The sequence below is a fragment of the Capra hircus genome, chromosome 13, assembly GCF_001704415.2.
Source record: "Capra hircus breed San Clemente chromosome 13, ASM170441v1, whole genome shotgun sequence".
In the NCBI taxonomy this organism is placed as follows: Eukaryota; Metazoa; Chordata; class Mammalia; order Artiodactyla; family Bovidae; genus Capra; species Capra hircus.
In genome coordinates this window covers 74,263,928-74,288,248 of record NC_030820.1, presented here as the reverse complement: position 1 = coordinate 74,288,248, position 24,321 = coordinate 74,263,928, and the positions used below count along the sequence as shown (strand labels likewise).

At 53.3% G+C, this 24,321-nt stretch overlaps 1 protein-coding gene across 3 annotated transcripts in view; it reads right to left on the bottom strand.

Moving 5' to 3' along the window:
* SLC12A5 (solute carrier family 12 member 5) overlaps positions 1 to 20,069 on the bottom strand; it is a 36,618-nt gene extending 16,549 nt beyond the window's left edge. The window contains exons 1-8 of one of the 3 annotated variants that reach the window (XM_018057952.1): positions 19,779 to 20,069; positions 6,471 to 6,565; positions 6,043 to 6,174; positions 5,650 to 5,796; positions 4,811 to 4,865; positions 4,202 to 4,332; positions 2,007 to 2,248; positions 827 to 1,038 (exon numbers count right to left, since the gene is read on the bottom strand). In XM_018057952.1, the coding sequence (XP_017913441.1) occupies positions 827 to 1,038; positions 2,007 to 2,248; positions 4,202 to 4,332; positions 4,811 to 4,865; positions 5,650 to 5,796; positions 6,043 to 6,174; positions 6,471 to 6,565; positions 19,779 to 19,902 (1,138 nt within the window). In that variant the 5' untranslated portion in view covers positions 19,903 to 20,069. Of the gene's footprint in view, positions 1 to 826; positions 1,039 to 2,006; positions 2,249 to 4,201; positions 4,333 to 4,810; positions 4,866 to 5,649; positions 5,797 to 6,042; positions 6,175 to 6,470; positions 6,566 to 12,164; positions 12,467 to 19,778 lie in introns of those variants that run through there. The other 2 variants (XM_018057951.1, XM_018057950.1) reach the window with 2 other exon arrangements.

The following is a 24,321-nucleotide window of genomic DNA, read 5'->3' as shown; positions in this document are numbered from 1 at the left end:
CTCAGTCCCCTCCCTGCTATGAACCCATCCACATTAGCAGCTGGAGTGAGCCTTCAGAAACCGCAAACTGAGCATGTCCGCCCCTTACTCAGAACCCTTTGGCGGCTCCTCATCACCCTCAGAGCACGGTCCAAACTCTTCAACATGGCTTCCAGGGCTGACCACAGTCTGGCTCATGTCAGTCTCTCCAACATCATCTCTTGCCCCTCCTTCTCTTGCACTTTATGCCCCAGTCATACCAAATTACTCTTGGTTGGAAGGGCACAATATGCTCTTCAGTGTCTGCATGCTTTTAGGCAAGCTGTTCTTCTGCCTGTAATTCCCTTATTCCCCTTGTATAGCTGAAAGTCTCTTATTTGTTCTTCAAAACCCTTCTCAGATGAATCCAGGAAGCCTAGCCTTACCTCCTTATACACATGACCACTTCCTCCCTTGGGAGAACTCTGTTCATTGAATGCACGTCTACACATGTCATAATTTATTTGCTCTTACATCTGTCTCTGCTATTAGACTTGTTGAGGCCAAGAACTGTGACTTATTTATGCTGTGTTCCTGGTGCTCAGCACAGCGCTAGGCATTTAGCAGGGGCTTAGTGAATACTTGCCAAACTGATGGCTTTCTTTCCCACTAGATGGAAAGACATGCAAAGGTTCCCTTTCATCTCTACCCCTCTGTGATTCCAAGGATAGAACGTGGCCCAGAGTAGGTGCTCAATTAAAACGGATCGAATTTAACTGAATCCCAAAGAGAGTCCCTTAATCCTAACTGATTAGTCCACAATCCCTGCAGTGTTCCCTGGACACCAGACCTCTTCCCTCCCTCAGACCTTTGATGAGGCCACTGGCAGCGCCAGGAATGCCCTGGATCTCCGTGACATTGTTTCGCATGAAGTACTCATCACAGGTGGCGTTGAGGAATCGGGAGGAACAGAAAAGGCCCCAGAGCCGTGTGGTCACTGTCTCATTTCCTTCCCACGCCAGCTTGGCACAGACATCAAAGCCATGGCGAGACAGTGTGCGGTTCCCCAGGAGGCAGATCCTAGGGAGAGAAACAAGGGAGGGAGGAAGGTGGGGAGGGACGTAACCTTGCCCTGGTTTTATGGTAGAACCACCAGGGGAGCACGAAGAAACACAGATGCCAGGGCCCCATATCCAGAGATTTCTATTTAATTGGGATGGAGCCCAGGATGAGCATTTTTTCAAAGCTCCTAACCACTGGCCCGCTGGGGAATCTCCTCCCTCCCAAGTGACTCTAGTATGAGCCAGGGCAGAGAACTACTGCTTTCCTGCGATGTTATTTCAGCACCATGGACAGCAGTCCCAATGTGCCATCCGTCTGAGCCGTGTTATGTATGTAGGGGAATGTGTCCTAGGGAGAGAGGCTGAACCAAGAGGGACCTGAGCCCCTAGACCCTCTCTTCTGTGTCCTGTCCTACGATAGAGAAGGTGTTTAATACTAAGAGGTTGTCTCATTCCAGAAGGTTGTTCCCTACCCAAGAAAGCTTTCCCTCACACAGAAATCTTTCCACTTGACTCTTCCTAACTCCACCTGAGTGAGCATGCTCAGCCATGTCCAACTCTGTGACCCCATGGACTGTAGCCTACCAGGCTGCTCAGCCTATGGGACTTCCCAGGCAAGAATACCGGAGTGGGTTGCCATTTCCTACTCCAGGAGATCTCCCCAACCCAGGGGTTGAACCCATGTCTTCTGCTGGGCAGGTGAATTTTTTACCTCTGAGCCACCCAGAGGAAGCCCAGTTCACCAGCAAGCAGTTGACCCTTACAAAGGACACTGTGCCCACCTCCAAAAAAACTTACCCCACCCTAAAGAGATATACCTGAAACCAAGAGAGGTTTTCCCTCCCAAGAGAGTTTATTCTGAATCCACAGCCACTCCAATTCTGAGAGACAGGGGCAGGCGGGGGGTGGCAGAGACTAGTATGAAGACCCTGAAACCAGCCAGGGAGGAGGGGGAGGGTGCCCGAGGCGCAGGGCAGCAGCACTTACGGGAAGTTGGGTGGGTCGAAGGCAGACTTGATGACCCCAGCATAGATGGCCAGGATGGAGAGGATGACACAACCCAGGAAGACAAGGGCAAACTTGTTGACGTACTTAACGCCCACAAACACCACAGTGGCCATGCAGGTGAGCACACAGGTGCCATACACACGCATATTGTTCAGCATGGCTGCCGCCTCCCCGCTGGCATCTTCTGCCTTAAAAATGGCCATGGCTGGGAAGAGATAAGCCTGTGGGAAAGGGTTGAGGCGGTCAAGCAGATAACCCAGTGGGGACCAACAAAGAACCACCCCAAGGAAATACCCTGAGGCACAGACAGGGCTTTGGAGAAAAAGATAACTCTTCACAGCATATTTACAGTAATCCGAGCCTGGGAAGGACATCCAATGATAGGGTCTGTCCTACAAAGACTAGTCATTATACAGTCATTAAAAGATGATACTGCAGAAATGTTAGGAGCAATTATTAATTTCTATCATTTTTGTTATCAAGTATAAGTATTAATGATTATTTATTGTCTTTATTATTTAATTAGCAAGGCAGATATAAATTAGACATTCATCCCTAGAGGATTAGGTAAATTAATCATGGTATTTCCAAATAGATGATGTAGCTACTAAAAAGGACAACAAAGATTTATATGAACCAACTTAAAAAAGCTATCCCTGTTAGACTGGGTAAAAACAATCTATTTTTAAAGAGAATGTGTCTTATCTCATTTTTGTAAATATATATATGTGTACTTACATGTGAATATATACACACATACGTGTGTATATATGTCTGTCTGTGTGTAGATACATCAAAATGTTAACAGTCGTTTCCCCTGAATGGTAAAAATGTGAATAATCTTTATTCTTTTTGCACATCTGTATTTTCCATAATTTCTATATGAAATATTAATATATTTATATTGTTACAAAAGTTATTTTCAGTTGTAAGTGATATTTGCAAAGAGAGGTTTGAACTATCAGAGAAATCTATAGGGTTTTATAAAGACAAAATACAGTATCATAAGAAAAACAAAACTAGAAGGATACACCAAAATGTTAATGATGACTTTCTTCAGGAGATTGTTATTTCCCTTTTTACATTCTTTAATTTTTTCCAATCTATTTTTTTTAATTTTCCAATTCAATGGGTAGAATTGCTGTTATAATAACTTTCTAATTTTGTAAAAGCCATAGAGGTCTATTATTATTCTCTCACCATTTGGCTTCTTGGGTCTTGTATTCTCCATCTATCCTTCCTGACCCTGGACCTCTCCAATCTGCCCCCAAGCCAGAAGCTGAAACATCTGTTAGTTCTAGTTCTCTAAAGCAGTGCAGTTGGGGGGACATGCACAGGCTTCAGAGTCAGAAAGACACAGTTTCACGTCCCTTCCACATGTCCCTTTAACTCTCTGAGCCTTGCCTTCCTCATCTGTAAAATGAAGGTATCTAACTCATGCAAGAGTCGTGAGAATAAAATAAAATGATACATGGCCAGCCACGGGGCCTGGGTAAAATAAGTGTTTGGGAAATGTCAGCCCAGCTCTCCCTATACCAAAGAACCTTCAGCTCCCACTTCCTCCTGCAGGGGCAGGAAGAACTGAGACCCCAGTCAGCAGCTGTCCACTTCAGACACTGCCCAGGGCCCTGACTGCTCATCAGTCACTGCTTCTGACAGATCTCTTTCTCAGCTCCTTCTTCTCTGCAACCCGCCAGCCATCTGCCCTCTACCATGAACATCCACAGAGTGCCTAGCACACTGCCCCCTGGCACGTAGTAGGCAATCACTGAGGGACATGACTGTTACAATTTCTACCATGACTGTACTCTTTCCAACCCACCTCTGACAGTCGGTTGCTGAGTGACCTTGAGCAAGTCGTTTCACCTCTCTGAGCTTCTCGTTTGTAAAATGGGCATAATAATACTTAAACCTCGTGAGGATTCAAGCTAATGACTGTAAAGCACCTGGAACTCTGCTGAGAGCACAGTGGGTGCCTGATAAACGACAGCTGTTCATGTTACATAATTAGTGTATCCTGTCTCCCCAACTAGACTGTGAACTCTTTAAAGGCAGAACCACATCTGATATCCCTCTGGCCTTACTGAGTGACCCAGCCTACAAGAGGTGCCCAGGGAGCATCTGTTAACTGACTGACAGCCTGGGACCCACACCTCCTCCCCGGCCCCTCTTACCAGCAGGATTTCGATGGTGCCCAGGATGTACATGGCCCCAGCAAAAGTAGTGCCCAGGTAGAAGCAGAGGCCCACAGCGCCCCCAAACTCTGGACCCAGAGACCTGGAAATCATGTAGTAGGAGCCGCCAGCTGCAGAAAGAATCCAGTATTGGCAAGAGGTTCGAGGGACCCTGGGCTGCTATAGGGGTGGGGGGGATCAGAGACAGTGGTGGGCAGGGCCTCACAAGCCTTACAGGCTGTAGTGGGATACCCAGCCCAACACTCTTGAGTGGCTTTTACAGCACTAATTACCATGTTGCTAATTACCCCTCTAAGGAGGCCATGGCTCAGAAAATAGGATGATGGCAAAGAGGGTCTCAGGCAAAGGGAAGAGATCTTTCATTGCCCCGTTCAACACCATCAACAGCCTCCTTCCCCTCCCCTTAAGAGGGCTGCCCCCACCAACTCCACAAACAACACAGCCCAGCCTCAGACCTGCAGTACTGTCTTTCAGAGTTCCTGAGGGCACCCAGAGCTCTGGGCACTGCCCTTCCTTCCTTCCAACCGTCCACGTCTCCCTCCCACCCAGCCAGGCCCCCTCCGCCTCCAAGCGGCCCCAGTCACGTACCAGGCACAACACCGTTGGTTGCGATTGCACTCATGGAAATGGCCGTGAGCATCGTCTGTGAGAACAGAGATCACCATCAGGGTGGCAGCTACCCCATAAACACCCGCCAAACCCACAAGTCCTCTTCCACTGAGCTTCTCCTTGGTACGGTTCCAGGTCCTACTCCTGCCAAGTCCTTCTTGTCCAGAAAAACCTCTTCTTCACCCAGCACATGGAAGGAACTCGAGCTCTCACATCAGAGAGCTCTGGAAACCCCAGCTTGGCCTCTGACCAGCTGTCTGACCGGAGGAGACACATCACTTCAGTTCTGTAAGCCTCTGTTTCTTCGTTTATTCAATAGGCAGGTGTACCAGCTTCGGCACTGGCTACCGCACATGTTGAGGGGGGAATCACAGGTCACATGTGAGGAAGCACAAATGTCATGGGAAGTAGGTGTTTAGTGAACATGTGGGTTTTTTGAGAAGATGGGAAGAATTCAGCCAGACCTGTTTGGGACCCATCATCCCGTTTTCTTGTGAGTCAAGACCCACCAAATTGTTGACTGTTGTAGGGCTGTAGGTGGATCTGATTTATTAATGTACGCCTATCTTTTTTATCAATGAGTCTGCAGCACCCACACCCACACAAAGATCTAGGTGACACCTGGTTGATGGCCATCAGGGATGAACCTGGGAGAGGCTGGAAGGCCCAGTCAGACCTAATTTCCTCTCCAAGATTATATGCAGTGGTCCCTATAAAGAGCTCAGGTCTCATGCCCCCTCTTCCCTTCCCCTCCCACCCCCAAGTCCCTGCTCAAGCCCCAGCTGTCAGGGAACGGGCGGGGGGAGGGAGTCACTCACACAGGAGCAGCAGATGAAGACCATGCAGAAGGCCTCTATGATGCCCGCGATGCCCACCACCCACGTGAGCCGCAGGAAGAGGATGACCCCAAAGATGTTCTGCAGGCACGGCAGGTACACGCCCATGAAGGTGCCCATGCGGGGGGCCTGCCAGGGAGGCTGGCGTCAGTTTCTGCAGCCCCCCCATCCCTACCAGCACCCCAGGCCCTCTCCTCTTCCCCAGACTTTCATCCCCCTCCCTGCCCCCTCATCTCTACCCCTCATCTCCCATTCCTTCCCCTCCCTCCGCCTCCACCTCCTATCCTTCTGTCTCCACCATCCATCCCTTCACCTGAATCCCTTTTCCTCCCCCGCCGGCTCTCCCCTCCAGCCCTTCTTCCCCAAGGCCCTCACCTGCACAGGCTTCTTTTTTCCACCCTCGTTGTTTTCTGCCTCCTCGTGCTCCCTGCTTCCCTGGGGCAGGTTGGTGTAGTTGGCCAGGCCACTAAGCAGGGAGGACACCATGGGGCTGGTGTCCATCTCCTCCTGCGGAGGGAATTTGTCAGTGTTGGGGCACCAGGGTCTAGAGGAGGGTGAGCCAGGTGGTAGGAGGCAGAGAGAGATGGGGACCAGGAGGCAAGCCGTTGAGACTAGGATGAGATGGGCAGGGAGAGAGGGGGTTAGGATAAGAAGTGGAGGAGCAGGGGGAAAGGGAAAGGAAGAAGGCGGGCCTGAGGGAGCAATGGAGAGGAGGGGACAGTGCCCCAGGGAAGGAGGGAGGGAACGGCTGATGAAGGCGGAGGTGAACCGTGAGGGGAGTCCCAGGACCCCAAGCAACCCACCTCAAACAGGGCCATGTTCTTGCCATCATACTCCTTGCCCTTCTCTGTGTCGGTGCTGTTGATGAAAGGGCTGCTCTCCTTGGGGTTGCCATCACCTGAGAAGGCAGAGGAGTGAGAAACTTGGCATCAATTGTTTGCCACCCGTCTGCCTGGGCACCCAGCTGTGTGGCCACTTTAACTCGCTGAACCTCAGTCCCCACATTGAAAAAACGAGCTAATGCTACCTCCCCTGCAGAATTTTAGTTCTGTATAACAAACCTAGCGCACTCCCTGGCACGTGCAGGGTATTTAATGAATGTGGAAGTGCTTCCTTGCTCTGGTTGGGGGGGGGGGGTCGGTCCTACTTCATTCATCAGGGCACCCTAGACTCTCCAGAGTTCCCTCCTTGACCATAACTGGCCCATCCTGGAGTTTGGGAAGTGGAAGCACGCTCTTTCCTAGAGGGGAGGCAGAGACAGCTTCAGCCGGAGGCCCCCAGGATACTCCACCTCTTGGAAAAGTGACCCCCTTTGGCATGTCCTGTGTCCCTGGTTCATCTTCAGTCAGTGAGTAGTTACTGGATGTCTCCGGCATGCCGGCATGCCGCTGTGGGGGTGGGGGAATAAAACACAGCCTAAGGCCAGCCCTGCCCTCGGAGAACACAAAGGCAGAGGAGATAAACCCATAGCCAGAAGTTTCCAACCCAGAGTGGTAAGTGGTGTGGCAGAATATGAACAAAGGACTGTGGGAACTCGGGAGAAGCACCCAGCCTAGCCTGGGAGGTCACGGAAGGATTCCCAGAGGAAGTGACGTGTTGGCTGAGAACCGAAGGATGAGTAACAGCTAGCCTGGGAGGGAGCCGGGAGGGTGTTCCAGGCAGATGGAAGAGCAGAACAGCGTGTTCGATGGCCCAGAGGTGAGAGGGAGCTGGACTGGGTTAGAGGGCCTGAAAGAAGTTTGATCTGGAGGAGTCTAAGGAAAGGGAATGAGGGGAGGGGCGCTGGAGGATGGAGGAGAAGCATGTGAAGAGAATGAGGCTAGGAAGGTAGGTGTGGGCCGGGTCCTTACATGACTAGCCAACCACGTTAAGGATTTTGGACTTCATCCAGAGGACAATGGGAAGTCACTGAAGAGTTTCAGGCAAAAAAGTACCATGGACAAATCTGTGTTTTAGAGCAATCACTCTGGCCTTTTGACAAAGAATAAAGAAGTTAGCGGGGACTTTCCTGATGGTCTGGTGGTTAAGACACATGCTTCCACTGCAGGGGGGATGGGTTCAATCCCTGGTTGGGGAACTAAGATCCCGCATGCCACGTGTGGCCAAAAACCAGAAAAAGAAAAAATGCAGAAGCTGAGGACTTTCAGAAATCTGGGCAAGGACTGGTGATACTCCGGACCAGAGCAGTGTGGAAAAGTGAACAGACTTCAGAATTTTTGGCACACATTTCTATGCCAGCTGTGTGCGGATGGGGGAAGGAGGGATCTAGGATAATGCCTGGGTTTCTAGCAGAGGTAAATGGGTGGATGATGGTGCTATTTAATAAACGGAGGGAAAAGAGGGAGACTGGGGGTGGGGAAGAGGCTGGATTTGACTGACGGTGAGGCGCTATAGGACACTCAAGAGAATTTGTCCAGAAGCACTTGGATATACGGATCAGCCCGGGACCCAGGAGAGATGCTGGGCGTGAGAATCAGTGGTAGCCCAGGAAAAGTTGTGTAGCAAGGGTGTGAAACCATGTGCCTGGATGAGATCATGCAAGGAGGAAGTCTCCAGGGCATTAAGGAGAGGGTCCTTTCAAAGAGACAAGCAATCCCCATCCCCCCACCCCCCACACACAGGCACACTCCCTTGCTTCCAGCCATCACACTTTCTCAGTTTTCAGGGCTGAATCCCAGTAGTAGATATCTCTTTGGACTCCGGGGAAACTCTCCAATGACCAAAACAGAAGTGAAGTGGAGGCCCTACATATTCTGAATTTCCTATCCCCTCATCTCCTGACCTCTCTCTCTCTCCATCTCCATGCTGCCCAAATCCTCCCCATCCTCTCCTCCTGGAAACCTCCCTTAGTCTCTCAACCAGGGTCCGTCCCCAAAGCATGACCTGCTATAAATCCAGTCCATCCTGACTCTAAACTGTGGAAGTGATGCCTCATGTCCTCAAGGGAAACCCACCACCCGCTGTCTCCTGCCTCCACTTCCACTTCACTCATCAGGCGGAGAACTCCTGACCCCCAGACAGGGCCTCCACCAGCTCACTCTTCTCCTCACGTCCAGGAGTTCCTGGGACTAGCAGACGGGTCTTGCCAGTGGGAGCCTGGCACGGACTAGGTGCTCAGCAAAAAGTCTGTTGAGGTGAATTCCCCCGGGCTCCCTTCCTGACCCTCAAGGTCTCAGAAGAGCTCTTTGGGGCTAGAGAACAGGAGAAATAAAAGTGAGGTGAGTCCCTCTTCATTTTTAAGATGCTGACAAGAGGCCTCGTGTTTTCACCACATTATAGTGGGAACTAGGGGGTTGGGGATGAGATGAGAAGAAATTTCTTAATGGTTAGGAAAACAGGCTGGAGTCAAGAAGATTTAGGTTCCAGTCCCAATTTCGTTGGCTGTGTCCACCCCTTGGGCAAGTCACTTAAACTAAGCCTCGGTTTCCTACTTTGCAAAGGGATAACAATCGTGTTTAGCTCAGGGCTGTGGTGGGGATTAAGTAAAATAATGCCTGTTGGGCGTGTGTGTATTGGGCGCATAAGTGTACTTACTGCTGTTACTATTACAATCACGATTATTACTAATATACGGGGTACCCCACCCACCCTGGTCGCCCTGTCCCACACTCCTTCCCCAGCGGCAAGATTTAGGGACCCCGTCTCCTGTGGGTTCTCCTCCCCGCGGCTCTTCGGGGTTAGGACTGTCAGGCACGAGAGCCCCCCATTCCTTTCACACCCCTCCCCTCCTTCTTCGTGGGGGCGCGGGGAACGTGCAGGGGGGGAAAGAGGGCGTCCTGGCCGGAGACCCGGCATCGAAGCAGCCCCGCGCCGGTCTCCATGGCGACCGCGCGGGCAGAGAGCGCAGCGCGGAGCAGAGCCGGCCACGCGCCCGCAGCGGCTTATGTAACGCGGCGCGCAGCGCGGAGCCAGACTCGGGCCGGAGCCCAGCCAGGAGATGAGGGCAGAGGAGGGGGCAGCTCGTAGGCTTGACCTGAGTAGCTCTTCTCCACCCGCCGTCTGGACAGGACGGCAGGCCCCCAGCCTGGTCTGCCAGGGCTGATTTCGACCCCTCCCTGGAACCCCGGTTGAGGGGGAGGGGTGAGCTTCATGAGCCCTCAGTTGGGCAGGACCGCGAGGGGCGATCTCGCCCCCATTCCCGTAGCCGGGAGTCAGAAGGCTGGGACAGCGCCGTGCGGCGCGCGCGCGAGAGGCCGGGCCAGACGGAGGCTGAGCCCTCTCCGCCCCCGCCCTCGCCCTCGCCCCCGCCCCCTGGGAGCTCTCAGCCCGAATCGGCTTTCAATTAAGCTGCGGCCGCCAGAGCTCCCAGGGAGGAAACAGGCTAGCGGCGCGGCTTAGGAGCCTCCCCTGGGGGCCTGGGGCCAGGCCTCGGGGAATCCCCAAACCAGAAGAGGGGAGTAGGGGACGGCGTCAGACCCCAAGAGGAAAGGAGACCTGGGGTGCAGAGACAATATCCTTGTGTTCTTTAGTCCAGAGGAGCCTTCTTTCTCTGGTCATTCCCACCTCCCCGAGGTCAGGACCCAGTTCTCCTACATTTCCAAGAACCTAAGTTCAGAGATGCAGAATTTTCTCGGTTTGATGGTCTTCCCTCAAGCCACTTCCCCCTCCCCCCCATCCCATCACGGTCTCCAGGCACCACTGGGAAGCCTTCTTTCTCACTCTGGGGCCAAAAGGGCCTGACCCAGGTCCTGGCCACTCAGAGAGAGAGAGATAGAAAGTCTGCAGACGAGTCTGCTACACTCAGAGTCTGGAAAACTTGTGGGGAGGGGGTAGAACTGAAGGGAGTTCCTAGTTGGAGTCCTGCTGCACACTCTGTTCTAGGCCACCTGAGACCCGGCAGAAATCCCGTGGCCCAGAAAGGCGCCATCGTCAGGGGTAGGGCAAGCAGGGCCTGGGGGACTGGACCAAACCCTGTGTCTGGGGGAGCAGAGCCCCCTCCTCAGAGTGGAGACATCTGAAGGGGTTCCCATGTGGGAATGACTGCCCCCACCTTCGTTTCCTAGGAGCAGCGACGGGATGCCCGGCTCTGCTGCAGACTCGACTTTGCCAAACCACCCGCCTCGGAAGCCTGAAACTGCTATGGAGGAGGGCGCCTGCGGATTGACCCCAGGGTCATTGGGGAGATGGATGAGTTAGCCAGTCAGTAGTTCCTGCCCCTACTCAGCTTCAGGGAGGAAGAAGGGGTGTCAGAGGATGAGGGACCCTGGTGTCCACAGCCTTCCAAGCGACCACTTGGCTCTGACTTGGACCCAGGATCCGGAGGACTTCAAGTCCAGGCTGCCCGTCCCTGAAAGACCCTGCGCTTTGAGTCTTTAGGACCTTGGGCCTTCCCCGGGGGGAGGTCTGCAGGAGTCTCGGCCCAGAGGGTCAAGCAATGCCCAGGGGAGCGTTTGAAGGCGCTGAGCGCAGACAGCCAGAGCAGGAGGTGCGCTAGTGCGCAAGGGACGCAGCGCCGCTGGAGGGTGGGGGGTGGGGGCGGCTGACAGCCGTGATGGATGGCTGAGACCGCTGGGGGGCGGCGGGGGGCCTGGGAGCCCGGGGGGGTGGCTGGCCTCGAAGACCTCGGAGCAGGGAAACCGCGGAGGAGGGCGGGGGAGAGCGGGAGCCACCAACGGACTCGCTCCAAGCCCCTCTGCTCCTAGCGAGTCTCCGCACCCACCGCAGCGCGTCCGCAGTGTCCGCGCCACGGCGCCGGGGATTCGGCCGCTGGGACCCCATTCCTGAGGCCTCACTGGGGAAGCTAGCAGAGCTGGCTAGAGAGACTCCCCTCTGCCCCACCCTGGAAACCTCACAGCTATCCCAGAGTACCCAGAGGAAAGGGAAAGGGGAAAGAAAAGAGGGTGATCTTGCTTCCCGTCCTGAAAAGGAACCCATGGGAACGTGAGAGGGAGAAGGAGATTCCGCAAAGTAGAGCTGAAAATCCCCGGAGGAGGTTCGCTTCAGTCGGAGGTCGGATCTCGGGAAGCTTTGGGGGAGGGGGCCCGGACTGCATCAAGTGACCCCTTAAGGAGACATCGCAGCCGGACAGGGGCTGTCATATGGCTCCAACCCCCCCCCAGGCACCTTCCCCCCACCTTTCAGCTGGAAGTCTCAAAGCGAGGGACTGCAGCAGATTGAGCCCCCCCAACCCCCGCGCTCTGCGCCAGGACGCCAGGGTCCCTTCTCGGGAAAAGAAGCCCTCCTCCCGCCCGTCGAGCTCCACGTCAGCCCATTCTAGCTCTTCCAACCCCTTCCCACCGACTCCCCCGCTTTGCTAGCCCACGTCTGCCCCCCGGCCGTGGGCAGTGGCAAGCCCTCGGCCCCCTGTCCTGGCCCCGGGCGCGGCACATTCCAGCACCTCGCACGGCGCCTGGCGCATTCCAATGGAGCTAGGCTCCAGGCCGACTTGGGCGCCCACCGCCCGGGTCAATCCCAGCCTCGCCTCCAAAGGAGGCGGCCCCCTTCTCTGTCTCTAACCCCAGAGCTGCTTCCTCTCCTCGCCGCCCCCGATCGCTTACCAGGGTTGGCTCCCCCATCGCCGTCCTCGCAGTCCGTCAGGTTGTTTAGCATGGTGGCGGCGCGGCGCCGGGCCCCGGGATGGCTGCGCCGCCTCGCCCGCGCCCCTCTGCCTGCCTTCGCCGCTCTCTCGCTCGCTCTAGCTCTCTCGCTCTCCGCTCCACGGAGGAAGAAGCTGCAGTGCCCGCCCGCCCGGCGCACACACACTCGCACACGGACACACGCTCACACCCGCGCGCGCCCCCTCTCAGCGGCGGCGCGGCTCACCTCATCCCGTATGCAGGAGGCGTGAGCCACTGGCGGGGTTTTGGGAGGGGGGGGAGCGAGGGAGGGAGGAAGAAGAGGGAACTAGGGGCGGGCAGTGCGCTCCCGGAGGGCCCCTCTCACGGAACCTGGGGGCTTGCACCAGTGGGATGGAGAGGGTGCTGCGGGGGACGGGGGCCTCGCCTCCCGGGAGCAGACGCAGCTCCGCCCGCCCCCCACTCTCCGGCGCAGGCGGGGCCGGCACGTGGGCAGGTGCCATCCCGCGCCCTAAAAATAACGGCAGGGAACTAGGTCGCGGCCGCGGGGAGGCGGCCCCGCAGCGGCTGCCTGGCCAGGGGTCTGGGCTGACCCCTAGAGGGAAGATGCGGGGATCTGAGGCGGCAGGGGGAGCGCGCCGTGGAATATGGGTCCCTGGAGAGCTTGCCTGCAAAGCTGGGCAGGCCGGTCCTGAAGAACGCTGTGGAATCGTGCCCTCGCCCCCAATCGCTGCTCAGGAGGCTGGAGCTAGAGATGTGCGAAGGCCAGAGCCTTTAACTCAAGCACCGTGCTGGCCCCCGGGGCGTCAGGGTCAGGGGCTGAACTGTCTGGCTCATCCTGGCTTAAAATGGGAGGCATGAGTCTGAGGAGTTGCAGCGAACCCTTTCTTTCTGTTTAGACCGATAGAGGTCTCAGCGTCTCACCTCAAAGGCAAATTACTGGAGTCCCAAAACAAGGGACCCCACCCCCACCCCCACGAAAGGAACCTGGGAAGGAGAGGTGGTGAGGAGGAGAGAAGGCGGCAGTGAGGTTCTGGAGCGCTGATTCCCCACTGGGGATGGTGCAGCCTCTGGGGAGGGCAGGCCGGTCGCAGGCTGGCCAGGAGTGGAGTGGGGGAGGGGAGAATGAGGCCGCCTGTCGGTTTGGGACCAGATTTTCTCCTGGGGCGGGACTGTCTAATCCCCTAATCCAGGATTGCTTTCTGAGGATTCCAGAGCTGACATGCTTTCTGCGTTCCTCCTCCTCCCTTTGATTGTCCTGGGACCCTCTCAGCACCCCAAGACTCCGGACTCGATCCCATGGGGAAAGATCTCAGGAAGCAGCATCAGCAGTGTGGACCCTTTGAGCCCCAGCAAGATGGAAACATCCAATGAGAAGAGCAGATTTAGGGTAAATGACTTTGAGACTCACTCAAGCTCCCAGCAGTAGCCCTCTAAGTTTCAGGGGAGTTCCAGGCCTGGAGAGGATGGCTTCAATCATTTTAGCTAATGCATAGCTTTCATTTTACAGGTGAAAAAGCTAAGGCTCACTGTTGATGGGGATCGGGGGAAATGACTGCCTATGAACACAATACCCGTGAATGGCAGAACTTGGCCTAGAATCCAATTTCCTTTATTCCAGCTTAGGACTCTTTTCCTCAACATAACCTCTTTTGAAATGGGTCCTGCCTCCAATAGAAGAGGCAAAAAGGCAGTCATATCCAAACTGCTCAGTGCCTCTCATCCTTGGCTACTAACAAAGGAACAGGGACTGGGTTGGAGATGAACTCTCCCCCTTTTCTTGTGCTCAGACTTTAGAAGTGCAGGGCCAGAGTGGCCTCTCAGCTTGCAATTGGAGGTGGGCCCAGAGATCTTCAAGGGTCCTAGAAAAAATAAATCTGCACCACTAGCGATCCAGTTCTAGGACGTGAGTTTTTCAGGACCATGGACAGGGCCTGCTGCTCAGATTCTGTTATCACACATGTCGCTGACTTCAGATTGGATCAACCACCGAGTCTTCAGCAGCTAACTGAAGTGGGACTCTGAGGCATCCTCCAGTAAGATAACCCCTTCACTGGATTTTATGGACACTGGAAGGACTCTTTAGGGTGGAGAGCTAGCTATTCAGACAAGGTGTAAGAATGGGCCTTCTTGGCTTTCCCAGAGAGAAAACCACCCACCCACACACAAAAATTGCAATGAGTTTAAATTGGTGACGGGGGTTAAAGGGATTGCAGGTGGGTAGGCCAGTGTTCAAGAATTTTTCAGCACTGCATTTCACAGACCACCACCACCACCATTATGCTTTTCTACTACTCTGTAGAGACAAGTAATACAGTAAAATGTGTAGTATGTTTGAGAAGTGCTGAGAAATAAATGCTGAGGTTTTTCAGCAATCCTGGGTCTGGGATGTTCCCCTGGGGGTATTTCCCATTTGTGGTCCAGAGCCCTGGCCACTCAGGGAGGGGCTGAGCCCACCCACAGAGAAAATCTAGATGGCAAGGGAGTAGATGAAGGCAGGCATGATCCTCTTCCCCTGGGTGTGCCATCTGGGCACCCTCACCAGACCTCCTATCTCGCAAAGCATCCAGGATTCAGGGGATAGTGGTGCTGTCCTGTCCTCTGCCCCGAAACTCTGCATTTCCTTGGGCAAAGCTGGGTTCCTCTCAGGCCCTGAGTATCTCTATCTATAGAATGAAAGAGTGAGGCTGCATAATCCCTGGGCCTTCTTCCCACCCTGAAAATTCTCCATTTATCTCAGACCAAATCCATGGAGCACTTCACGAGGAGCCAAGACCAACTGAGGAGACAGCCACAAGGGGAGACCCCAGTCCTTTGGTTCACAGCCCCCACCTCTAAAGAAGACTGATCCCCATTCTGGTCTCAGGCCAAGCCTCTGCTGTGAGGCTTTCAGAAAACATATTGCAGGCCCTCCTCCACTGGCAGCCTGGCCTTAGCCAGTAAGGGTGACCCTCAGCTCCGAGCCCCAGGAACATGGCTGCAGGCTCAGCACCCCATCCTCGCCGAGAGCCCTCAGAGGATCTAGGGCCAGGGGCATCCTCTCATTAAATCATCACGAGGTGCAGAGCCTGGCACGGGTCTTATTTCTCAACTCTGAGTCTCTAAAATTCATCTCCCCTTCCACTTATGCTTCTCAGAGAGAAAGAGAGAGAGAGAGAGAAGAAAAAAAAAAGGTCAGGGAAACTGCCTCCTAATATCAGGATTTTGACACTGGAAGGAATTTTGTAAGTTATTTTTTAACCAGTCCTCCTATCTGGGGAAATTGGAAGAAATGGAAAGAAAATAGAAATGGAAAGCTACGAATTTGCTCCATGGGATGAACCTGTGGCAGACTAGGGACTAGAATCTGGCTACCTGAACTCCAATACAGGGTCCCAGCCACTGAATCAGGACAAGGAGCTGTTTGGAAGAAACTGGAGCTGCTTGACAGGGTCCTCTTTCTATGGAAGGTAGGCGTAGTGTTCCTCTTTCTGGCTCAGTCCCTATCCACCCTGTCTCTATATCATTATCCCCACGGCCTAACCCACCCACCCCCAGCTCTGGCCTCATGGAGCTAAGGCCTTGAACTCCGTTCTTCACTCCTCTCCCCCACTGGGAGGGCCCCTCCTCTGGAACCCAAGCCCTCGCCATGAATTGATGAGTCTGGGGCAGCGCACACCCCCCACACACACACACAGGGCCCGCCGCAGACACGTCAACCACCATCATCTCCGTGGTAACCGGGGGCTTAATTAACAGGCTGCAGCCCTGTCACCATGGCAATGGCACCCCAACAGCCCCCCATTCCTCTATAGATTCAGTCTATCTTCCCTGTTTCTCAATCAGGACCCCCTTCTCACTGTACCCACCCCCATCCCCACCCCACCTGGAGAAGCTGGAGCCCACAGATCACTCTGGTTCATTGAGAAGAGGGGAGGGGAGGTGAGGAGGATGAGAGAGAGAGAGAGAGAGAGAGAGCAGCCCATCACCATGGCAACTACAGCCCTGTTCATAACCAGTTTGTTGCCATGGTGATTCCCAAGGCTCACCTTGGGCTGAGGTAGTGGGCAGTGAGGTTCAGAGTCCTGGCTTGAGGAGTGAGTGACCAGAGAACTCCTTGGATAGGCTAGAGATCTCCAGATCAGATATTTATACCAATAATTCAGTGTTGTTCTTCCCAGTTTACAGATAGAGACTGAAACATGAGGTTTGGGTATAGAGGAGGTAGAGAACATCACCTTTCTAGATCATCAAAGAATCTAAGCATTTTCATGGCTAGAAGGACCCTCAGATAGCTTCCTGTTCAACTTCTTTATATACAGCTGGGGAAATTGAGGCCCAGAGATGGGAAGCAAGGTGCCCAAGGCCATACCACAGAGTCTGGGCTAGAGTGTGGATGGGCTACGCTGTGGTCTTGCTCCATCCCCTTAGCACAAGTTGGCTCCCTCTCACTCCGTGGGGACACATCTCAACTCCTCTTAGTCTTAACCAGGCCCATCACTCTTCCCAAGGCTGTCTTCCTCCGTGAGAAACAGACATAGCAAGGAGCAATACAGAGGATGGAAGAGTAGCTCAGAGTTGCAACAATTGATCCCAGGTCCAGCCAAGTAATCATCGATCTTACCATGGTACAGATGAGGCAACTGAGGCATGTAGGCTGCAGCCCAGGATTAGTGGTAGATTCAAGGATCAGCTTTTGAATTGCTCCGTTCCTCCCCCATAAGTCATATCCCCTCCTATCCTCTGGCTGCAGGAAGCACCCCCAGGGACAACAAACTCCACTCCCTGGGTCCAGAAGGAAAGACAATGCTTGTATGTAAATGAGCTACAAAACCTCCCCCAATCTTCCCCCACCTTCCACATGCTGCCATTTCTCCCCTAGCACCTGGGTGAGGACAGCTTGTGGGGAGAGCATCCCGCTGGGGCCAGAGCACTGGCTCAAGAACAGCTGGGGGAAAGATACCACCAGATTTTAAGTTCTCCTAGGGAGCTCTTATCTACTTCCCCACGTTCTGGCCTACCAAGAAGAGATGCTGGAGGCTGTCTCAGGGCCTAAGAGGTTAAAAATCCACAAAGTAGGGGAAGGGATAGTTAGGGAATTTGGCAAGGTCATGTACACACTGTTATGTTTACAATGGATAATCATTTTAGAATTAAGGGACCTTAACTCTGCTCAATGTTATGTGCCAGCCTCGATGGGAGGGAGGTTTGGGGGAGAATGGATATGTGTGTATGTATGGCTGAGTTCCTTCCCTGTTCACCTGAAACTACCACAACATTGTTAATCGGCTATATCCCAATACAAAATAACACGTTTAAAGTTTGGGGGAAAAATTCCCCAAATTACTCTCAAGATGGAGATGTGCAAGCTCAAGCACACAGATACCCACCCCACAGACAGACACAGAAATACACACATCAGCATGCCAATCAGCACACTGGCACACAGTAACACACATAAGCACTGACTCACCGACTGTCCCACGGGTCAACAGAGCTAACGTGGGATGCATCTCCCTCAAGACATGCAAAGATACACACACACCGCCTCTGCCATAAGCCCACGGCATTCCAGATTCACATCCAATTTGCACACACACCTGCACACCCAGCACTGGGAGCTGTATTTTACTTCAGTATGCAGGAGCTTGGAAATAGGAACAGGAAGACTGAACAGTCGCCTTGAGATAAGAGACAGAGCCATCTTATTTTCAGGCCAGTGGATGGGGAATGGCAGGAGAGAAGGCAAAGGTAGCGGAATTAGGAGCCTACAGCCCCTCCCCCCTCACCTGATGAGTGAGCAGTAAGCACATACTAAGTGCCCAGCTGAGCACTTGGCAGTCAGAACACAAAGGTAAAAGGATGAGGTCCCTGCCCTGGAGATGTAGGAGACACACAAGTGAATAACTTCCATTCACTGGACATGTGCTATAATGGTGCACTGGGTGGGCAGAAAAGGAATGTCTGCCTCTTCCTGGAAGTGAGAGAAAGTGAAAAAGAGTTTCAGGAAAGGGTAAATGAGCTATAACTTACAGAGTGAGTAGGAGTTTCCCTGGCCAATGGAGGTGGGGAAACAGGGACAGGCATACCAGGAGCAGATGAGGGGAGATTCTGAACGACTGACTAAAGGGTTTGCCGTTTATCTTATAAATGATGCAGATGCTTATGAACAGGAAGCAGGCAGACCAGTGAGGAGGCTGGGGTCATGGTCACATGAGAGATGATGGATGTTTGGAGCAAGGTGATGATGTCAGAAGGAGAGATGTGGCCAGATTCAGGGTAAGTTTTGAAGGAAGTGACCAAGACATGAGGACCACTCAGCTCTGGTGGGAAGAGAAAAGGAGGCGTTGATGGCTCCTAGAGTTCTGACTTTTAAATCTGTAAGAATGGTAAGAACATCACTGAAAATGAGAAAAGGGACAGACATTATGGGAAAGAAGAAGAAAGGAAAGAGCCCCCTATAATCCGAGTGACCACGTTCAGTATGCGGTTGGTTCACGAGACTGGAGCCCTGAGGAAATTTAGGCCTCAGTTCGGCCATTTATTCAACCTAGAGGTTCGCCAGATAAAACCTCTAAAAGGGTTTTTGGTGCTTAAGTTTGCTGGGGTCAGGGTGAGCTCACCTGCGGCTCAGCAGCGACCCCTGGTGGCCCGAGGAGGCTCCTCCTCCCCACTTGGGGCCACCTCAAGCGAATTCTCCACCTTCCTTCCAGACCCGAGAGGCACAAGCGGGCCCCTGCGGAGAAGACTACGTGTGCATCCAAGATGCTAATTCTTCACCGAAGCCTAGAAGGATCCCTTCCCTCCTCTCTCATCTGTACCCTGCATGTAACTTCCATTATAAGACCACCGCGATGGGATCTACAGGAAGATGCCCCTGCTCCCGCCAGAGCTGGCTCCACCCACCGTTTGTGGAACTGGAGAAGAGGGAGCTAGGTGAATCCCCGCAGGGACAGGACTAGTGTCCCCACGGATTGCGCCCAGGATCTTAGCTGCCCAGGGTCCCAAACTTCTCTCTCCTGTCTTCTTCGGGGGATCCCCAAGGCGCTGTCCGCGACGCCTCTTGAGGCACTAAGGATTGGAGACCTAGCGACCCAGGTCCTTGTTTCTTCCCTCCGTCGACTCCTCCCGTACCCTACTGGCCCGAACCTTTTCGTGTCTGGTCCCGCCCTTTTCTGTCCGCAAACCAGGATGGTCTTGCCTCCTCCCATTGGCTCTGGACCCACATGGCCCGCCCCTCCCTCCCTCTAGCCCCGCCTTCTCCCTCGCTATAGCCCCGCCCCCTACCCGAGATGATCCCGCCCCCTGACTGCGCCCCGGCCCAGCTTCCGAGGCCCTAGACTTCGTATCATAAGACCCGCCCCCTCGCCTCTAGCTCCACCCTCTTCCGTGTGTCCCCGCCCACCTCGAATTTGGCCCCTCCCCTCACCATTGCCCCTGCAGCCCTTCCCGGTCCCCCAGCGCCCAGCTCCTCTCCCTTCTCCGGCTTTCCGAGGGGACGGACCCTCTCCCCACCGGTCCCGGTCCCTCCCCTCCCAACCAAAGGCCCGCTCGCCGTGGCCACGCCCCCTTCATCGCCCCACCCACCCTACAAGCCCCGCCCCCCGAGGCCTCTACCTTTGGCGTCTCCCCCAGAGAGGCGGCGGCGGCGGTCTGAGGCTGAAGGCCCGTGGAGCCCCGGGTCAGAAGGCCCGGCGGGCCCCGCCGGGGACAGCGACGTGACTGTGAACCTGCGGCTCATGGTGCGGAGAGGCGCCGGGGGCTGCGGAACCGGCCCGGATCGCACAAGTGGCCGCAACCTGGCTCTGGGAGACAGAAGGAGCGGATTCCCCCTCCCCGCCGGCCGCCCCCCGCCGGCCGCGGCGCCGCGCAGGGTCCTAGTGCCCGCCGGGCTGTGTGCCTCCGTGTCTGGCCACGTGGCTCTGGGGCCTTGGGCTCTCAATTCCGCTGGAAGCTCTTGAGGGTCCAACCCGCTGGTGAGAGCCACCCCGGCACCAGGTGTCCCCGTGTGTGGCTCCTGGAGCTCGGGTTCTCCTCGTCTAGGTCAGGGCTTCCCTGCTGGCTCAGACAGTAAAGCATCTACCTGCAATGCAGGAGACTCGGGTTCGATCCCCGGGTCAGGAAGATCTCCTAGAGAAGGGAATGGCGCTACCCACTCCAGTACTCTTGCCTGGAAAATCCCATGGACGGAGGAGCCTGGTAGGCTACAGTCCATGGGGTTGCAAAGAGTCTGACAGGACTGAGCGACTTCACTTTCAGGTCTCCTAAACTGGGTTTCATTCACTCAACATATCTTGATAGCGCCCCTGCGTTTGCGGCACTGGTTGGGGCACTGGGGATATAGCATCGGATGAGATGGACTGGCTTTCTGTCCTCGTGGGGCTTACATTCTAATGAGTGAGAGGAGAAAGATTACAAGTGAGCAAATGCATGGACAGGACAATTTGAGATTGTGGTATATATTAAGAAGAAAAGGTGGGGTCAAGGGATAATGACTAAGGGAAAGGACTACTTTAAGGGATGGAGTAAGAGGACCTCTCAGAAGATGTGGTATTTGACTTGAGCCCTCACAGATGAGAAGGAGCCAGCTAAGCAAAGATCTGAGGGAAGAGCCCTCTAGCTGAGAAGATAGCAAGTGCAAGGGATCTAGAACAGTTCAGGGAGCAACAAGAGGGCCAGTGTGTCTGGAGCAGCATGAATGGAGAGGTGAGTGATGGGGCAGAGATGAGGTGGGGGAGAGGAGAGCAGATCATACTGTGACCTGGAGGCTTTGTCAAAGAGTCTGGATTCTTATCTACAAGAGAAGCCATGGGAAGTTTCTGAGTAGGGGAGCAATGTGCTGTGACTTACATGTTAACAGGATCACTCTGGCTGCTGGGTGAGGACTCAGCTAAGGGCAGGAGTAGAAGCTGGGAGTCTAATTAGGAGGCTCCTGCAACGACCAGGTAAGAGGTGATGATCGCCAGGCTGGGGTGGTGGCAGTCCAATTTCGGATACATTTTGGAAGTAGAAACCTACACGACCTGCTGCTGGATGGTACATTGCATGTAAAGGAAAGAGGAGTCAAGGAGGGCTCCTGGACTCTCATGCACTGCTGGTGGGAGTATAGTTGGGCAAAATCACTTTGGATAATTGTTCAGTCAGCTAAAGCTGAGCCTAATTAGACATGCCTGTCTACTCAGCAATTCCACTCCAAGGTTTGTGCCCCAAAGAAGTGACAGCTCCTGTTGACCAAAAGACATTGACAAGATTGTTCATAGCAGTATTATTCATGATAGCCTCAAACTGAAAGTTACCCAAGTGCCCATCAGCAGTAAAATGGACGAATAAGTAGTGGTACGTTCATAGAGTGAGTACCATAGTACAATCTTATAATTCACAAACAATATGGATAAACCTGACAAATATCATATGGAACAAAAGCCAAACACAAAAGAGTGTATTTGTTGTTCTTTCACTAGGTCATGTTCAACTTTTTGTGACCCCATGGACTACAGCACGCCAGGCTTCCCTGTCCTTCACCATCTCCCGGAATTTTCTCTCCAGAGCCTTCTCCAACACCACAGTTCAAAAGGGGTGAGGGGGTAGTGATTAAAAAGGGGCATAAGGAAGCTTTTAGGGTGCTCAAAATATTTTATTTCTTGATTTGGATGTTAATGAGACAGTCATGTTCAGTTTATGAAAATATATTGAAATGTACACTTATGAAGGGTCTATCTGTCTGTATGTTTGTTACGTTAGAGCAACATTTCTCAACTTGGGGCATTGTTGCCCACCAAGGAACAGTTGGCAATATCCAGAGACATTTTTGGTTGTCACAACTGGAGGAGGATGGTACTGGCATCCAGTGGGTAGAGACTGCGTGGCCTTGAGCCACAGATTCACCATCATGTCCCTTCACTCACCTGTATGTTACAGCCCAAGACAGAGAGAGGGAGGGAGACTGACCCTGAATGGGCCTAGCATCTGTCCATGGATCCCACTACCTCCTGGAGGAAGACATCAAGCCTCCTGGAATGTATGTACCATCCCCCACAACAAAGAATAATTCAGTTCAAATTGTCAATAGTGCCAAGGGTGAGAAACTGTGTGCCAGGATAAGGAGCTGAACATGGATGAGTGTGTTTGGAAGGTGGAGCCCAAGAGCTCAGTTGGAACAGGTAGGCTGAGATGCCTCTTCGGCTCCCAAGAAACGTCTGAGTCAAGTTCAGGGGAGAGGACAACGCTGGGGATGTGCGTTACAGAGTCCTTAGCAGAGAGATGCTATTTAAAGCTGCGGGACTAGACGAGATCACAAAGAATGAGTATACACAGAGAAGATGTCAAGGGACTGAACACAGGGGCATGCCATCATTTAGAGATTGGAAAGCAGGAGATCTAGCCAATGAGAGAGGAAGAGAACCCATAGAAAGAGTTGACCCAGGGACCAAGTGAAGAAAAATTTCAGGAAGAAAAGGCATTATCCACTGAGTCCAACAAGTCAAGAGATGGTATGAAATGAGCCCAGAGAAGTACCCACTGGATCTGGCTAAGGTGTTAAAAAGAGAGGGATTTCAGTGGGAGTGGAGTGAGAACTAGGCTGCAAACAGCTGAGGCGAGAATGGGAGATGGTGAGTCTAGACTGTACTTTGGGGAAGTTTTCCTGTAGTTGGGGGTGGGGACTAGAGAAATGGAACAGAACTGAGAGAGAGAGAGGCCCAGAGAGATTTTAAACAAGTGATATTAAGGAACATTTGTATTCCAGTGGGAGTGGATCCTTCCTGAGTGAGAAATGGGTGAGTTAGGAGAGAGGGCCCCACCCACAGGAATCTTAGGAGAGAGTTCTCTAAAGCTCTCTTTAAACTCCCACTTGACCCCGGGTGTGGATGATGATCAAAGCTGACCAAGACCATCACCTCCACTCACCTGCGACAACCCTTCGGTCAAGTTCCTCAGCTTTCCTGGAAGATCAAATCCATCCACCTCAGCCTGCCGCTTAGACCTTCTCTCATCTAGCCCAGACCACCCATCCCTATTTCAACCATTCCAGAACCCCATTCCAGAACCCTCTCTGCTCAAACCACACGTTAGAGTTCTGAGCTATTTCTAGTTGCCCCGAATGCCCCCTTCATTGGAAGGACTGATGCTGAAGCTGAAACTCCAATACTTTAGCCACCTGATGCAAATAACTGACTCATTAGAAAAGACCCTGATGCTGGGAAAGCTTGAAGGCGGAGGGAGAAGGTGACGACAGAGAGTGAGATGGTTGGATAGCATCACCAACTCAATGGACATGAGTTTGAGCAAGCTCCAGGAGTTGGTGATGGACAGGGAAGCCTGGCGTGCTGCAGTCCATGGGGTCGCAAAGAGTCGGACACGACTGAGCGACTGAAATGAACTGAACTGAAATGCCATCTTGCTTTTTCTGTCCTCCCAGCTTTTGCCCCTAGAGCTCACATTCCAATCCCAGGGTCATCACTTACCAGCTCAGAGAGTGTAGGTGAGCTATGTAGCTCTAGGCCAGCAGTTACCCCATTTATAAAGCGGGGGAGGGAGTGATGGCAATGGTAATAGTACCTGTAAGGTTAAGAGCAGTACCTGTCTCATAGAGTTGTGGGGTTTTCTTAAACTTTTTATTTTATATTGGCGTATAGCTGATTAACAATGTTGTGATAGTTTCAGGTGAACAGCAGAGACTCAGCCATACATATACGTGTATCCATTCTCTCATAGGGTTGTTTTAAGGACTGGCCGTGTTAATGCACTAAAGCATGTGAAACAGTGCCTGGCATATAGTCAGTGCTGTCCTAGGAATAATTCCTATCATCGTGTATGTCACCCGGATTTTCTTTATCCACTGCCTTACATCTGCTCACTTAGGTTGTTGCCAGTTTCTCAGTCTCTGAACAGTGCTGCAGTTTACATTCATCAAGGTGTTGCTTTGTGCACACATGCGTGAGGGTTAGAGTAGGAACATATTTAGGCTTAATGGTTAAGACAGTCCTCCTTGCACAGGAAGAAACTCTTGCTCACCCTTCCAGATTCAGTTCAAGCTCAGATGTCCTCTTGGCTGAGAAAGGTTTCCTGACTTCAACCACAACATGCAGAATCACACACACACACCATTATTCTAGAATAAAGGGTCACACCTGCAAGTGTGATCCCCCACCAGCCACAGGAT